The sequence below is a fragment of the Hevea brasiliensis genome, chromosome 8 (assembly GCF_030052815.1).
Source record: "Hevea brasiliensis isolate MT/VB/25A 57/8 chromosome 8, ASM3005281v1, whole genome shotgun sequence".
Lineage (NCBI taxonomy): Eukaryota > Viridiplantae > Streptophyta > Magnoliopsida > Malpighiales > Euphorbiaceae > Hevea > Hevea brasiliensis.
Window position 1 is genome coordinate 1,290,541 of NC_079500.1, and position 17,760 is coordinate 1,308,300.

General features: G+C 33.4%; 2 protein-coding genes across 2 annotated transcripts; one reads left to right on the plus strand and one right to left on the minus strand.

Annotated features, from left to right (window-relative positions):
* Nucleotides 1-1,504: 1,504 nt before the first annotated feature.
* LOC110648483 (zinc finger A20 and AN1 domain-containing stress-associated protein 8-like) lies at nucleotides 1,505-3,976 on the minus strand. Its single transcript, XM_058151961.1, has 3 exons — nucleotides 3,971-3,976; nucleotides 1,879-1,972; nucleotides 1,505-1,794 (listed from the first exon to the last, which is right to left on the minus strand). Exons 1-3 carry the CDS (start codon nucleotides 3,974-3,976, stop codon nucleotides 1,505-1,507), a joined length of 390 nt encoding a protein of 129 aa, XP_058007944.1.
* A 2,996-nt stretch (nucleotides 3,977-6,972) lies between these two features.
* Nucleotides 6,973-16,386, plus strand: LOC110648478 (uncharacterized). The gene is made up of 8 exons (XM_021802728.2): nucleotides 6,973-7,476; nucleotides 8,912-9,012; nucleotides 9,127-9,487; nucleotides 12,973-13,837; nucleotides 14,114-14,175; nucleotides 14,257-14,363; nucleotides 14,451-14,538; nucleotides 15,705-16,386. The coding sequence occupies exons 1-8, from the start codon at nucleotides 7,342-7,344 to the stop codon at nucleotides 15,993-15,995; spliced, it is 2,010 nt and encodes a 669-aa protein (XP_021658420.2). The 5' UTR covers nucleotides 6,973-7,341; the 3' UTR covers nucleotides 15,996-16,386.
* The last annotated feature ends 1,374 nt before the right edge of the window (nucleotides 16,387-17,760 follow it).

A 17,760-nucleotide genomic window follows, 5' to 3' on the forward strand; every position in this document is an offset into this window, starting at 1 on the left:
ATACATTTATTTTGAATATATTTCTAAAGAAATATTGTACATAAAAAATAATATTCAAGAAATATTGATAATTTTTTAAAAACTTCTAATGTAAAAGATTGGAACTATTAATTAAGAATGAAATTAAAAAAAAAAAAGCATTATTAATTTAGTAATTAATTTTTATGCAATTTGGCGGATTGCGGAGACAAATTGCAAGCCTCCTTCGAATATTTGCTATAGCCTATACCTTGGTAAACAATTTAAAAGCTTATCTTGAAATATGAAGAATCTACGCGGCAACGGCAACGGCAACGGCAAGGGCAACGCTAAATTAAAAAAAAAAAAAAAAAGGTGGTTTAGACGGTTATTGGTGGGTCCATCACTTGACCTGGTCTCTTGAAGGGATTTACCATCAGAAAGTCAAACAAGGTGAAGCTTCAACGGCTCTGATTCATTCTCAATGCCCGCCAATCGCACGTGTCGATTTTTCAATGAGGCTTCAAAACTGAGGCTTTATGCTTGGCCAGGGCACAAGTGGCCATGCCACTAGGTAACTTCGCTTTCATTAGATAAAGAAGGGCTCTGTGGGTCCGACTCAAGATTGGTCCCACCAACCAACAAATTTTCTATTTTCTGTGGATAATAAATTAATCATCCCATCCATCTGTTGTCCTTAATAGGATTGACAATCCTAATTTATGATGCATTTATCAAATATGGTTATAGAAAATCTCTCTGATTCTATAATCAGTTTGGATTTTGATTACGTGATTTCAATAAATTAAATCATAGTCCTTCCAAATTTTAATTTTAATTTTAATTTAATTTTATCTCAAATCTAATTATAAACTATCCAAATTCATCTTAATAGAGTTCAATCAGATCGAACACTAAAAAATAACCGACTTGCTATCATTCCTATGTCTAAGTATAGATACCACCATTGATCTTGTTTAAGTAGAGGCATTAATGAAGTAGCCACCGGAAAACATTTGTGTGTATTGCCAATGTAGCTAGCAAATTTAATGGAGATGAAACAGACACACTATGGTGGTCAAAGGAAGAAACAAGAAATGAGAGGGAGGAGGGACCCTCTAAGCAAAGTTCAAAGAATAGCAAAGAAGCCATACTCCCTTTATTTTTCCTTGAATTTTTAGCCCATGGACTAGGGAGATGATAGGTAGGTATAATACTAAAACTAACCAACAAACATACATAACTTGGCCAAGATTTTAGAACTAAAGAAGCACAAGGTTAACTAGCTTACAAGTGGAGCATAGAATGTGAACTATTACCTACACCATTTCATTTAGCCAGCCTAACAAGCATTAGGGTGGGGCCATGCGACATCCTCAACATCAATGTTTAGGCATAGAAGGCAATTGGAAAGATGTCAGATCATATGTTATTCAACCTTTTAAAACACACGACATCTTAATGTAAGAAGAGAAAACTGGATAGAAGCCTAGTGCATCGCATCCAAAGCATAATGTAATACCTTCCACATGCAGTAATCTAAATATTAGATTTTGTCAAGTTTTTTGGACTTGACAATGGGGTTGGCCTTGGCAATAGCATCCCGTGCAGCAGCTTGATAATCGTAAGTGCAACCATGCTTATCTAAGTAGCGATGAATTGAACAGAAAATATTTCCACAATGACAATTGTAGCCAGTTAGACCAATACGTTTCTTGCAAGTGCTGCACCTAGTTGGGCCTGCTTTCATTATAGTATCACCACACATGTTCGTAGTTAAATTAAAGGATGCCAGTCTTGAGCTGACCAAAGTCTTTGCCGAGCTACCTTGTAGATCTGCAGCAACAACAGGCTCATCACCAATATTGCTAGAGTTACCCTTCGCAGCGAACCTAGGGGATAACGAATCAAATTTAGCCTATTCTTGCTTTAGTATGAAGTCTTTGTGGCACTTAGAACACAAGTTCATAGTTGCTGCAGTTCCAAAGAATCCACAACCATTGGTGTAACACCCCTATGTTTATTAGGTCAGTACATTCTACTGTTCCGATGACTAGTGTCCGCCCGGACAGTTGGAATGTGTAAAACTATATTTAAATCACTTAGACACGCCATGAACAAAAATTAATAGCAATTACATGAATGCAAAGTAGAAATAAGAAAAACAAAGCATAAAGGGTTAAATAAGCCAAGGTCACAGCAATGGGTGACCGAACCGGGAAGTGACTGCGAGGTCAGTCGTAACACTAATTTCATATGAGACATTGTGACACCGCAGGCCTAGGAATTATTGCGAAGCTAGTGAAAATGAGAGAACCACAGAAAAGAATTGAGAACAAGGTCAAATAATTAGATCAGAGTTCAGGAAGCAATATAATGCTATTGGTAAACCGGATCAGACCGGTAAGGGGCAATTCGGTCAATTCACCCTTAGAGGTGACTTTTGGCCTAAATGTCCATTAATATGTTAGAAATTAAATTTATGAAAAATAGATTTAAAGTGAAGAGGTTAGGGAAAGAAAGGAAATAGAAAAGAAAAGAATAATTTAAATAAAGGTTTATGACATCATTCTTGACATAAGCATGACACAATAAGTATTAATTTTTAAATTTTGGGATAATTCTTAACAATTATAAGACAAAAAAAAATCCTCATTTTTATCTTCTTCCTTGCCGCCCTATCTCTCTCATTTATTTATTCTTCCTCTATGAAAGCTCATCATCAAGCTTTCTAAATCCCAAATTAAACCGTAAATCCTTTGTGAAAAATAGTAGAAAACCTCAAATTGAACCTCAAGAAGAAGATTAAAGGAGAAAGTAAAAGGGGAATTTGAAGAATTTAGAAGATAGGAAAACTTCATAAGAGGTAAGCTCTCCTTCTTAACTTTAGTTGATTTATAAGTACAGAATTAATGTTGAACAAGTTAGAATTGCATGAAAACATGAGAAATCATGCCTATCTATAACCCCATGAAATTTGGTAGCCATGGGATGTTGGGGGTAATGAGGTGTTTTGATTTAATCAACCTTGTATACTAGTTTGATTAAGTAAGTAAAGGTGATTAGTAAGCTTTAATTTGAGTAAATTGAGTTAATTGGTGAATTAGGATTCTTAGCCATTAAAAATTTGGGGAAAATTTGGAAATTTGGAGAATTGATGCCAATTGACCTAATTAAGGTTTAAATTAGTCAATTGGTGTGATTTGGAGTGTGAGTGAATGATTAAAATTGGAATGGAATGGTGTATGTGAAATGGTCAATGCTGGCAGCTTGACCCTTGTCCTTTTAAATGGTTATAACTAAAATTCTGTTACTCCAATTAGTGTGAAGCTATTTGGAGATAAAAATTAAGACCCAAAGCTACAAATTTCATATAGAAACCTTGCCCTAAAACTGACCAAAAGTTGGTGAAAAATTAGATTGAATCCGGATTAGGTGCCTTGCCACTGTATATAATTGACCATATGAACAGTATTTATTCAAATGGTCATAACTTGGTGTAGACAGGTCCAAATGACCTGATTTTTATACCATTGGAAAGCTATGACATAGTAAAACAACTTTAATGGAGAATACAATCTCAAATTCTGACCATAACTAAATCAATTTGCTATTCAAAGTTGAGTCACCAAATCTGCTATAACTTAAAAATTGCCTAGAAATCTGGACTTTAGTCAATCCGGCTAGTTATGGTTAAATGGCCATAACTTGAGCTACAAAACTTTAAATGGAGTTATTCAAAAAAGGAATTAAATCTAGGACACTAAAGAACAACTTTGATGAAGGGAAGTCAGCCAAATTCCCACTGTAAAAGGTCCAATGGAACAGTAGAAACAAGTGACCCAAAACTAAATTTTTGGAGTTTCACTTAAGGAGCTTAGAAATTCAATTGGCAATCAATACCAACATAATTGTGACCCAAAATGTGGTATGGGGGGTGCAATTAGGACTATTATACCTATTTAGTATGAAAAAGTCAACATCTTACCTAATTGGTCAAATGAATAGTAACCTCCATAACTAAGAATACAAGGAGCTCAATTTAAAGGACTTTATAAGTAACTTTAAAATGCAAAGTGCAATTACTAGAATTATGGTTAGATATAATTTGGATAAATATTGAAACACCTTAATTTTGTGCTTCAGTGGAAAAAGGGCATTCCAATGAAGGGAATCGACGGGAGTGAAGTAAGGAAAGACTAATTTACGAGGTTTGTGCACAATAACTTTTCACTTTTGATTCATTATTAAAAAAATTATGTGAATACATTTTGGAACAATTTATGATAAATAATGCCTTGAGAAATGTTGTGTTGCCTACTTTGTAAATAGAATTTTGAAATGAAAATTGATTAATGTTTTGCATGAAATGTTGAATAATATGATTTTGAAATTGTTTTTTATTCACACTTGGCATGGCAATATCACTATGTGCCTCCTCCGTTACGGGATTTAGTTTAATTATTTTCCTCCCTCTCTGGCTTGCCAGTTTGAGGTTGAGTTCGGATGAGTACTCATATAGCTAGCTAGCCACCTCCCTCATCGATTTCGGTTAATGGAGTTGAGATTGCTTTGTCGTGGTGTACAACACAGTATTGATTAGAAATTTTGTGTCATGACCTAAGTTGTGTATTGATTGGTAAAACTGTGACTTATAAATTATTTTGATAAAATGGTATTGTAAAAATTGACATCAATTTCATGAAATGTGATTGTGAAGGGATTTAAATATGTGTTTATCAATGTATGCCTTTATGTTCACAACTTTAAATTTTTATTATGCACCACTGAGTAAAATTACTCAACGATGGCTTTTATTTGCTATCGCAGATAAAGAAAATGACAAAGCAGCAGAGTGAGCTGCTAAAGTAATAAGGAAATAAATTTTGAAAATCTTGTACGGGTATTTATTTGTACCCTTATAAATTAGCTTGATATAAATATTTTAGTCATATGTATTTGCAAACCTAATTAAGCAGTTGTGCATTAAAATTTGTACTAATATTATTTTTTATTTTCTTTTTATAAATTGAGACTTGTATATGTAAATTAAATTAAATGCAATGATGATGAGTTTTCATTGAAATGTGTTGAATTGAGAACTATTGGAGTTGGGTTTGAGAAAAATTTATTGGAAGTACTTTCTTTTCAGGTTTTTGAAGAACTGTTTTATCAAAATACAGCCGGCACTCTGCCAAAATTTTTATAAAAATTGCAAAAAGTTGAATTGGCCAAAATTCTCACTTATAATTTAAACTCCAACTAAAGACTTTTAATTAATACTCTACATTGCTTGTCACTTTGAAATAAATTGAATTTGTTTAAAATCTCTTGTAGTATATTTAATGGATTATCGGTAGGTGAAGTTCGATAATTCATTAGGTATATTACGAGATCATGTTATACCTTACGGAGGGGTAAGGTATGACATATGGTGTCCATGGTCTGCATTTTTTAAATTTAACTTTTTAAGAATTTATTTTTCACTGCTTTGTTTTCCTCAAGAAATAGAACACTAGGTAGGTATTGGCGTTGCCATACCCATAATCATGTAGTTTAACAGTATAAAAAAAATGTCTCGCGCAGTAGTGGATGCTGCTGTGAAAAACTCTCATGAGAGATTATCTTTACTTTATTCAAGAATTTGAAACGTAATTATGGAAGCAAGACAATACAATGTGCGCATGCATAAAAACTTATATTACTATTTTCCTATAATGAGAATTTGCTTATTAAGTCATGCATAAAATTATGAAGGGAGCTAAACCTAGCAAGTTAGAATGTTAGGTGCAAATTAAATCTCATGTTTACTCATATTGCAATAACTTAAGAACAAACAATTTTTGAAGATTTTTGCTAAAATGCTATAGTTAAAGGCTATTAATGTATAGTTCACCATAAATTTTTTTTTTTTATAGTATTCTTAATTGGCGCAAAGATGTCTTCTTTGGACTTTCTGGTTCATTTTCACATATATTGAAGTTATTTCAAACAATGAATTGCTTCCTTATTTTCCCTCTCCCTTCTCTTCCTTTATTCTTCCTTTTCATTTTTTCTTTAAACTTCCTTTTATACTTGTGATATTTGCTTGACTTAGTGCAGCTTGTGTAAGAAATGTAGATGTGCCTTTCTGTTTTCTTTTGATTGTGTGATTGGTTTTGAATTGTTACTTTTTTTTTAGTGAAAAGGGTTTGGATCCCATGTTAATTTTTTTTAATATGGTTGGATCAATTAGTATTTGTTGTGAATTTGGTTGAAACTTGTTAGAGGTGTCTAGTTCTTGAAATGTGTAAATAGAAGTAAAGAAGTTTTCAAGTGTTGATACTAAAAAATTATTGTCATGCGCTTTTACATGAAATTAATGTTGGCATTCTACTTGCTTTCAATACTTATTTTTGCTAAATGAATTGCTATTTTGGAATTGGGATGTGGATGGAGGCCCAGGAGGAGGCCCAGGAGGGGCACAATGCAATATTGGTGCATTTGTCTAGGCAAATTTGAGGATTTGTTATTGGGATGTTGGGGGATAATTGCATCGAGTTGTATCTCTTGTATACTATAAAATTTTCTGTGATATAAGTCTAAAAACAATGTTGGTAGCCTAGTAGTTAATTTGATAAGATGGCTTTATTTTATTCGGTTTGATTTCTGCAACAATATGATAACTAAATATTATCTCTACTTAAAAGTGTAATGAAAGGAGGCAGTGAGTTATTCAATAATTCATCTCATTAGTTGTCACCTCGGGTTTAGTTATAGGCCACTTCTTATGAGTTTAGGTTAAATCGAAAATGTAAATCGGTGACTCAGACTTTGTATCTAAGGGAGCTAACCATCATATCTAAAGGATACTATTCTTTGCAAGTACACAAAAAATGTTTTTAATAACATCTTAATAATCAAAGCGGTTAGAAATTCATTTAAAAATTTATGAAGTTGTATAAAGGCCACCTTTGCTCTCGGCCCAACTTAATTTTGCTGCCATTCCCTCATCCTCTTGCGGCCTAATGGCCTCTCCATTAGCCTTGGCGGCATTGCTAGTCGGTTGGTGTTGGCGCGGCCTTCTGCTTCTCTATATATATTCTCTCCCTCCCTCTCTCTCTCTTTATTTGTTTCGTTTGTTGTTATTTCTCTGCTAAACTAAAATTCCCAGGATTTCCCATGAAACCCCAAAACCAAAAATCCCTCTCTCAACGCATTTTCCATCACTTTCCCGAGGAAACACTGTCCTAAACCTCTCACATTCTTCCACCTGCCTTATCGCCGCTGTTTCCACATTTACCTCCTAAACCCTCGTCCCTTTGAGCTTTTATTTTGGGTATCGTGGATAGAAAAGCGTTTAAAGAGGTCAATTATTAAGGGTTTTTATTTTTATTGAAAGGTATGGGGAGCGTGGATCGACTTGAGCATCGGACTTTTAAGCTTAATTTCACGGGAGATGGAGCGGATAAGTTGAGAGAGAGTGTTAAGGATAAGCTTAAGGAGTTCATGGGCGATTATACTGATGATACTCTTGTGGTAATGCATATGTATAAGTTTCTGTTTTTGTATTGGGACTTTGATGCCTTGCATGTTGTTGAGTTTTAGTGAGCTATTGAATAAAATTTCTTCATTGGTTCTGTATGTTGGGAATTTTTGTATGTCCACACATTGGTAGTTTTTGGACTGATTCTATTTAGAGTTTAGATTAAGCGGGCCAGGATGCTAACATTCATGCCTGAATTTCCTGTCGCTGTATTATTTATTTATTTGTTTATTCATCTTTCTTGGATTGATGCTGTTTACTTAAGAAGTGATACGAGAAGAATTTGAGAATGCTCTAGAGATGCTTGTTTATGCATTTGACTATCAGCAAGAACAGGCGCAGGCATAAGCTCATGATAGTGGACTAGCATTGGACGTGTTGAGATTCTTCTAGTTTGGGTTTCAGTTGCAAAGTGGCTTGCTTATTGTCTAATCATCTCAAATTTTTTTAGGGATTTAATGGGGGAAGCTTTTTTGAGAGTAAGGATATTGATAATTTAATAATGATGGAAACCTCTTTCATTTGGGAGTTTCCTTGTTCCATTAAACGAGGTTTAATTATGGATGGCTTGTTGATGCATTTTAATCCTATTTCATAAGTGGGTTTGGGATGACGGATTTCAATATTGGACAAGGCAGCAGTAACTTGATGGACCATATTCGTAATGCATGGATGCCCAACACGTGGAATGTTTTGCTGAAAAATACAATTGAAATGAAGGCTTTGGTGCTCCTGCTTTTTTATCTCATGGCAGTTCAACACTGATTTTTAAGATATGGTAGCATGCTGTTGACAGTGGTTATGGATGAAATGTGGTGGTTTAGGAAAAACAGAAGTTGAGGTTATTGAGGTCAAGCTTGGTGGAATGTTAAGATTGCTCCATTGCTAAAGGAAGGTTATGGGTTCAAGTCATGGAAATATAGTCTCTCTCTGCCAAAAAGCAGGGTAAGGCTTCTTACAATAGACAAGCCTTCCAGACCTCTTGTAAAGTGGGAGCCTGTGCATAACTTGAAAGTTGAGGTTGTTAATTGACCTGTTTGGCCTTATCCTTTTGGGTTGACTGGTTATTTTACTATGCGATCTATAAGTGGGCTAATCTAGTGGATTGGTTTGCTCTATTAAGTGGACTATTCAGGACATCTTCCTGTTTCTTAATTTGGGTGATGCTTGCTGCAATTACCAACTCCAAGCTATCATTGTTGTGTTCTACTACGTGTTTATTTTGTATATTTCATTTAGGTTGTTCAAATCCTGTCAATTATTGATGTGTTTCTGGAATGATTGTTAATGAATATGCCTCTACATTTCTGTTGTGATGGTTTTCTGTAATTCAGCAAATAATTTGATGAATATATATATATATATATATATTTGAGTTTTTAAGTGATTTTGAGCCATAATATTTCAAGTTCTGGTTTGCATTGACAGGAATATGTGATTGTCTTGCTGAGAAATGGCAGGCGTAAAGAAGAAGCTAGGAATGAATTGGATGTTTTTTTGAGGGATGATAGCGATTCTTTTGTATCTTGGTAATTTGATTCTTATTCTACTTTATGGGAAATTTGAGGTTGTAAAAAAGATATGGTTGGCAACTTTGTTTTAAATTGTCCTTGTCAATGATAACATTATTTATCTTTGAGCAGGCTGTGGGATCACCTGGCCTCAAATTTGGATTTATATGTACAGCCTCAGGAGACTTGTACTAGTGATGTAGTCAAAACAAAACCGGCACTGGGAGAGTTGGCTGATAAGAATGAATTTCATCACATTGATTCTGGATCTGGTGAAGGAAAGTGTGATAACTTCTGCAGAAGTCGACGCAAAAGAGAATGGAAAGGTTTAATGAGGGATGCTACTGAACTGCCTCTTAGAAGCTCTGATGTTAATAGTACACATTTAGATGAAAGAAGTTGTCACAAAGCAAGTCATGCAAGAAGATCTCCATCTCCTCATCCTCCACAACAGAAGAAAAAGAGTCGGCAGGATGAGCGACAGCAAATGAAGGTATGGGTTCTAAATATTCCTTGTCTTGTTTGACTCAGAAACAAGGCATGAAAATTGAAATACTTCACTATTACAATAGTTGAGTACTTGAGTAGCGCACGTTTTAGAGTAAGTCCAAACTTTAGTCCAATTTCTTGAATGAAATGTGTAATGAGAATATAAAACTGTTCATCTGCAGTATTCCGTTTATTTCTCAGAATAAGCATTTGAATTTTCAACAGTAAAAATTGCTATGTGCAATTGTCATAGCTGACTGCAAAAGAGAATTGCACGTCTTATTTTCGTTGTATGAACTGGTTAGATGTCAACATATGCAAGCAATGGAGACCTTGTGGTATTAGTTGGACTTGTCAAAATGTTTCCTCTGTGCATCTCTGTAATGAGCAGTCAGTAAGTAGGATTGTGTAGTCATAAAGAACTTGCTCAAGTATCCAGTTATAACTGATTGTTTATATATATATATATATATATATATATATATATATATATAAAGCAAGAAGGTATTAACAAGAGAATGTCACGTGGCATTCTCTATTATATATATGTTATAAATTATTTAATAGTTACCTTATTAATACTACAATAAGTAGCCATTATTATAAGGTAACTTACAGTATATTAACATATATTAGTTACACATTTAATTATTTATATTTATATTATATATAGATAGATTTTAATTATTTCTATTATGAAATCTTTATTAAAAAGTTTGAGAAATAAAAGTAATAAAAAAAATTGAAAAATTAATAAAAAATTTAAAATATTACATTGTTTTTATATATTAAAATTAAAAGAAAATATATAAATTAAAATTATTAATAGCACTTGTATTAGCACGGGCAATTCTTGTCTGACATGACATATTCTCTTTTATAGTATTGCTACATAGTACTTTCTATTATATGTAAACTATAAATTATTGAATAGTTACCCTATTAATATTATAATAAGTAGTCATTATTGTAAGATAACTTACAATAGATTAACACACACACACACACATATATTTTAATTATTTTTATTATGAAATATTTATTAAATAGTTTGAGAGATAAAAGTAATAAAAATAAAATTTAAAATAGTTAGTAAAAAAATTTAAAACATTACGTTATTTTTATATATTAAAATTAAAAGATAATTAAATTAAAATTATTAATAGCCACGTGCATTAGCATGGGTAATTTCCTAGTTTATTAATATTTTGAACATCAAAGCCCTTGATATAGTAGGACAGTGTGTGTTTGGTTCTGGATCTATTAGTAGATGGCTTTAGTAAACAGATTCTCATTATTAGAAGGCATTAATCGCATTTACACTTCAGTATCAACTTGTGTGAAATGAGATGCTGATGAGAATAAACTCAGCTTGACATGTTGCTGGTTTAATAAAGCTACTTGATAGTCATACTAGGACCATTAACCTAACAATTAAATATTACTGTTTAAATCTGCGTATGAGCTTGGAAATGACACAACATTGGAACTTTCTTCTTTCTTGAGTATGGTGATTGTTTCCCATTGATGTTGTTTCAGTTGTGCTCGGTTTTATGCCTTAAATCATAAAGTATTGAAGCGTGTTGCATGCGACAGAATAATAGGACTTAAAAAGTTCAGGTTTAATAATGGAGTTTCTTATCTCTGTATTTCTTTTTCCATTTCCAAATCTAATGCGTGGATTATTTTCTTTCCTTATCATTGATGAGATGTGGGCCCTATTTTCTGCTGAGCTTAAAGAATTGATTAGAGGTGTGCAAATGGTCAGCTTGGTACCAAACTGTACTTGAAAAATCGAAAATTGAATTTCATTAAAAATTTAATCCAAACCGAACTATAGAGAACCAAATTGGATTGAATCAATTTAGTTCAATTCAATTCGATTTATCGGTTTGGGCTTCATTTTGGTCTTATTTTGGACTCTATTTCAGACTTAATTTTCTTATTTTTATTTCTAATTTGAGATCTAATAACAATTAATTAAAAACTATTCTATTCAGTTTGATTGATTATTTCATTAGAAAATCGAATTGAATATACCAAACTTCTAAAATAAAAAATGAACCGACTGATTTATCTAAATAATCGAACTAAAATTTTAAATTAAATCGCTTTGGTTGATTTTTCGGTTTGAATCGAATTCTGCTCACACCTAGAATTGATGATATTGTAAATGGTAACTTAAGAAATGTAGTTCTCTTGTGATAGTGTAAATGCATGGTTTTAAATAGTGGTGGTGGCTGTGTTCGCGAGTAATGGAAATGGGTTGCAAAAATCATGAAATAAATAAATATTCAAAAATATAATTAAAATTAAGATATACAATCAAATAATAAGCACAAATATATTAAATAAAAACATTAGATCCACCATTCTTATACATCATTAGCATTAATCAATTTAAAATCAAAATAACTAAGAAGATAGTAAATAACTAACTTTATTACCTCCAAAATGAGTATCTAGGAGATTCTTGGTTATCTTGACTTTGATTCTAGGACTTCGATCGTTAGCTTAGGTTGTAAACTTACTATGTAATTCGGAATTAGGTTATTTAACTTATTATGTAATTAGGTTGTAAACTTACTTACGATTTAATTTAGAAAATCAATTTCAAAAGTTAATTTCATGATTATTTATTTTTCTTAAATTTTATCTTGCCAAAGTCTAAATTTATACTTAGCAAATATTATTAAAACTTAAAACTTTCTTTGATATTTTTTTCTAATTATTTATGTATTATTCAAAAATAGCTAAAAATTAAAAAAAAAATAATAATAACACACCCTTCAATCTCTTTTACTTCAAAGCAACATTGTCTATTTGATGATCCATGCTCTTGAGCTCAAAAATTTGTAGAGAAATGAATGATTAGAAAATCGCTTAGTTGGTTGTGGAGAAAGTTGAGAGAAAATGGCTTAGTTGCCTGGAGAGAATAAAAATATGCTAAAATGAATTGAGTCTATAGTTTTTTGCCCAAAAAAAGGTTTTCCTACTGCATTTCACATGAAAAAGGTCAAAAAAAGCCAAGCATTTTTAACTGGAAAAGTAACGGCCATTACAACCATTGCATAACGGTCGATAACTGCTGTTACCTTTAAATAAGTGCCGTAATGGCCTTTATAGTTACAAATTTAAAAATTCGTTAAATAACGGTGATAACGATAAGCCAAAAAAAATCTTCAAATAACAGTCATTACGTAACCTAACAGCCGTTATTTAAAACCATAATAAAGTACTTGATGAGGGGTGTTAATGTCTTTTCTAAGTTGATTGCAGTTGTGTAACCATGCATATGGCACTATAGTCTGATTCATTTTTGGAGAGATGGCCTATAACCTTTCTAATTCCTCAATTGTAGGATTTTATGCTATAGTGTTGCAAATGATGTTGCAGATTAGGACCTCATATCTCTTCTTTCTATTTTATGATTTGAGCCTTGCCCTTTGTATTCCAAATGTCTTACTAGTGGATTTAACTTTTGGTTAGAGGGAGGCCGTTTCTCAAGCAACAATTGATGCTCCTCGGCGACTACTTCAATTTGCAGTACGAGATGCTGTAGGAAATTTGAGGTCTTCTCAGGTAAAAGAGCCCTCACTAAAGCGGCTTCGTTCTGCGGTGTCTACATCCACTGGAGAATCATCATTAGTTGATCATCCTCGGAGGATTCAGTCGATTACTAGAGTTCCAAATCCTATGGCTACTGTAATTAAAGCTGTGCAAGAAGCTGCTGAAGATGCGGTAAAAGTTAAATCTCGTGAAATGGATGTATCCGATACTGCTGAACAATTCAGAGACATTAGAGATGCTGCTGTTGAAGTTGAAGAATGTGAAGAATTTAACCAAATTCCAGAGCAGATGCACTCGATCTATCATCAAAGATGTGGAGGGAATATTGGTATTATGGAGACTGAAGTTGGGTTGGCTGGTGTCTCAATGTCTGACAACGAAGGTTATGATGATGATGATGATATGGGCCGGAGAGTTATGGATGTGTCTGAAACTGGCACATCTGGTGGAAATAAGAGGGATGATTCACTCATGGTACAGTACAGTGTAACTAAGAATGCTTATGATGTAATGCAAATTGCCCGAAATAAGGGTCAGGAGCAACCTGTTTCATCTGCTAAAACTTCGCTAAACATTTCTGTGAATCGAAATACCTGGAAAGCACCTCATTATCAGGAATCTAGAGAGGTTACGGAAATAGGTAATTGGAAATCTGTTCGGGAGAACGAGGTAGATGCTAGGAAATCTGGTATGCTAGGAATGAAGGAGAATAGCGATGTTAAACAGGCACAGCCAGTTGATGATACACAGAAAGAATTTCTGAAGACACTGCAATCTGTGCCTGGTGAGTTCTGAAGACTCTTCCAACTTCCAAGTGCCTTTGGTGGTAGTTTCTATAAGTAAAAAATAAAATAAAATAAAATAAAAATCTGAACGCAACATCAGTAGTTTATTGCAACTTCTGTAGTTTTGTTTCCATTTTCTTGTCTTGATGATGATTCATCTTAAATTCCTTAACGGTGTGACAATTTCTATTCTATTCTGTTCTGCATTGTCCCCACTTTTCTATACTTCTAATGTCTTGAAAATTTAGAAAGGTTTGTTTTGGATTATATTGCAGGTTCATATACTACTGGTCGTCCATTAGAGGATGCTGATTCTCGAACCATTTTTGTTAGCAATGTAATTACCTATACTCATTTATCTATATTTTTGGCATGATAGTTCTCCTTTTTAAATGGTATTTTTATCATCATTCCACAGGTTCATTTTGCTGCTACTAAGGACAGCCTTTCTTGGCATTTTAATAAGTTTGGTGAAGTGCTCAAAGCGGTTATAGTCACTGATGCAGCAACAGGGCAACCAAAGGGGTAAGTTGCTTTGATGCTATTCTGCTCTGCCTTTTCAACAATTCAACTATTGTGTCATTTTTTTTCTCACTATCTATTGTTACACAGGTCAGCTTATGTAGAATTTATGCGAAAAGAGGCAGCAGACAATGCATTATCTCTTGATGGTACCTCATTTATGTCTCGGATTCTCAAGGTAGGGAACATATCTTTAGGTGTCTTAATTTGCTACAAGTAGTGTTACTCCCCCTTCTTCCCCATTTCTTCTCCTTTTAGTTCTCTATCTTTTTGCTTGTTGCATGTATGGATTTCTCTTCTAGTTGAGGAGGATGTATGTGAATGTGTTTTATAAAGAAATATCATAAATGGTTAGATAGATGGCTGAAGTTGCTAAAAACTTGAAGGAATTAATTGATTGCTTGCATTTTGGCTGTAAGATTATATAATAATGGTTTGACTGAATAGTTTATTACTAAGGTGTAATATAAGTCTCTCTCTCTCTCTCCATCCCTTGATGTGTGTGTGTGTGCACCTGTGCACACTTGTGACTACTTTCAGTGGCATAGCATGAAAAAATTGATTTGGTAATGATTTTAGGGAGTTTGGGTTTGGGAGTAAGACTTAGTTGTTGTTGTTGATAATGATTTTAGGGACTGCTAGAAGTGTGAAATAGCACTCCTCGGATTATGCTAAAAACTCGAGTAGTGTCATGGGAGCCTTGAAACAATGGTGTAGCATCTCTTCTGCCTCTTATTCTAGACAGATACATGTGACAAAGAACTTTCATCTAGCATAATTTGAGCTGTTATGTTCATACTTGATTGAAAGAAATTGCCAAAAGTGCTTGAGTGATTACATGCAAGAATGTCTAGGGAATTTGCAGGCTTATAATCTCCATTAGAGGTCTTCAGATATTTTTAGCATGTTTGACCTTGTATGTGATTTAATTGGTCGAGATGAAGTTATAACATTAGGCCTCCAAGTTACAGCTTCCGCCTCCTATTATCAAACAGTAACTGAATGTAACAACTTTTTTAACTAATAAACCTAATCTTACTGAACACTACCCAATCCTAACATTATATCATGTATGTCATGTGGTCCTGTTATAGACATACATGCTTGTTTGCTGGACTGTACAATACAGGGTCAGTTTACAGTTGACATGTATAACAAGTAAGAGTGTCTATGTTGCATGTTCATATGTGCATCAGTTCACGCTCAATTTCATTTGAAGATTTCAGTTTAGGGTATTAACTTGGTGGATATAATTCATGGTTTTTGATGTGGACTATGAAACGCTGCTTGGTTCCTTGCTTCTAAGATGAATGATGGATTCTCGTTGCTGTTTTACTCTTGCAGGTTGTAAAGAGAAGCCCTGCCCACCAAGAAGCTACTCCTATCATGACATGGCCCCGTGTTGTCCATGGCTCTCCATATGCTACTGCTAGGTTTACCAGAGTTCCTTTTCCTAGAGGTATTCCTGGTGCATTTAGGCCTCGCCTTCCTACGAAACCTGGTGCCAGAAGTTTCCAGTGGAAGCGAGATGCTAAAGGCATCCCAGCTGAGAGGGGGGCTCTAGTCTCAGGGAGCACTCTTGTGTCCCCTACTGGCAGGAGTCTTACCTATGTCCGAACAGAGCCTAAAACCTGATGAGAATTCGGTTACCACTTTATAGAACAATGCATATTTTCCTTTGCCCAAATGTTCACTCGTCAGATTGCGTTGGAATGTACCAATCGTGACTGCAGCGAAGAGAGATGGAAATTTGTGAATAGCAAGAGAGATTCTCTTGCTTGTTAGAGTATCGATCTTTTGTATGTGGTGAAGGATGTGCCTGAATTGGTGGAAATCTAAAGGAGTGGAGTGACATGGAAGAGTGTCTTTAGCAAATATTTTATTCTTCATGGGGCTGGGGTTTTTGACAAATGCAATGGGGAAGAGACAAGGGACTCTGGCTGCCAAGTTTTCTGGTCCCTGAGTGATTTATACCATTAGATGGAAATTTGTGAATAGGATGGATGACGCAGTGATTTCTTTTGTTTGAGGGATTTTTTCCCAAGTTTATTATTATTATTATAAAAAAAAAAAGAGAAAATAGGAAATGAAAATGGAAAATAAAAAAAAAAGGAGAACTTGTAAATTGGGTGGCATCTGCATCTGCTAGCATTTTGGTAGTTGCTATGTTACATATTTTGGATGGGTAATTGCTCTTATTGCCTGTTATTATCTTTATCAGATATCAAGTATGTTTTGACCTTGAAAGATGAGTTGCAGTGCGTTTGTGCACCTAGAATCAGGAATGTGGTGTTCTTTTGTGGAATCACATCTTCTAAAGTGAACAATTCAACGACTCTAATTCTCCTTGAATCTCGATCCAAATGGCTCCATATTTCCTGTACACAGTTGTTTCAATGGGGATTGTTTTTTTGTTTTTTTTTTCCTTCACCTTATGCACAGTAGCAATGAACAGTTGTTTTAACAGTTAAATCCTGTTCTGCTCATTCACTCCACTGTGAGTTAAGAGCTTGATTTTATGGATCCATTGATTAAATTCTAATTTTATCCCAGCTTCTCGAGTTGGCGAGATATGAACAAGGTATTACGAGGGGTGGCCATTGGGCAGGTTCAGGGGTTGGATGGCTGGACTCTTTCGTTTTCCCTGCTCCTCAATAGTTGGCAAGACATAAAGAGGGTATTATTAAGGATGGCCATGGGATCGGTTCCAGATTCAGGGAACTTTATCGTAACTGGCTATCAATTGATTTTAATCGCCGGTCAAAATTTATAAATTATAAAAATTTCATTTAAATTTTGTGAAATTTTAAAAATTATTGCAATTTTTTTTCCATATTCTTCCTTTACATTTTTTTATTCAAACTTTATCTTTATATTCATGGTGTATCAAAATTTTTAGCCATTAGATGAAATTGGATAATTTTATATATAAATTTCTTTTTTTTTTCACTACTACTAAATATTATTATTATTTGATACTCAATCGTAATCAAAATAAAATAATAAAATTATGGATGAGTTGATGAATGTGATATTATTTGATTTTTAATGGTAGATATAAATAAGTCAAAAAATGGAGCTTAATATTTGTTTAACGAAAATTCTAATAGAAATTATTTAAAGATTCATTAAAATTCATGTAAATTATTTAAATAATTTAATATAAGAAAACAAATAAATCAAAGGAATATATATATATATATATATATATATATATATATATATATATATATATATATATAATGACCATGGTATATATTGAAATTTTAAAATAAATAAGAATAATATAGTAATATATTTAATTAAATAAATTTATAAGTATTGAAATGAAAAATTTTTCAGGCTAACCAATTATGAAAAGCTCCATGCAACGTCTCAATCAATTCAAATCATTGTATCA

Excerpts from the sequence above, each read along its gene's own strand:
- LOC110648483 (XM_058151961.1), bottom strand. Across the intron at positions 1,795-1,878 it reads CTTCATACTAAAGCAAGAAT|ATCTACAAGGTAGCTCGGCA; the intron begins AGGCTAAATTTG and ends TTGTTGCTGCAG.
- LOC110648478 (XM_021802728.2), top strand. The coding sequence starts at position 7,342 with ATGGGGAGCGTGGATCGACTTGAGCATCGGACTTTTAAGCTTAATTTC. Across the intron at positions 14,364-14,450 it reads GCAACAGGGCAACCAAAGGG|GTCAGCTTATGTAGAATTTA; the intron begins GTAAGTTGCTTT and ends ATTGTTACACAG. Across the intron at positions 14,539-15,704 it reads TTATGTCTCGGATTCTCAAG|GTTGTAAAGAGAAGCCCTGC; the intron begins GTAGGGAACATA and ends TTACTCTTGCAG.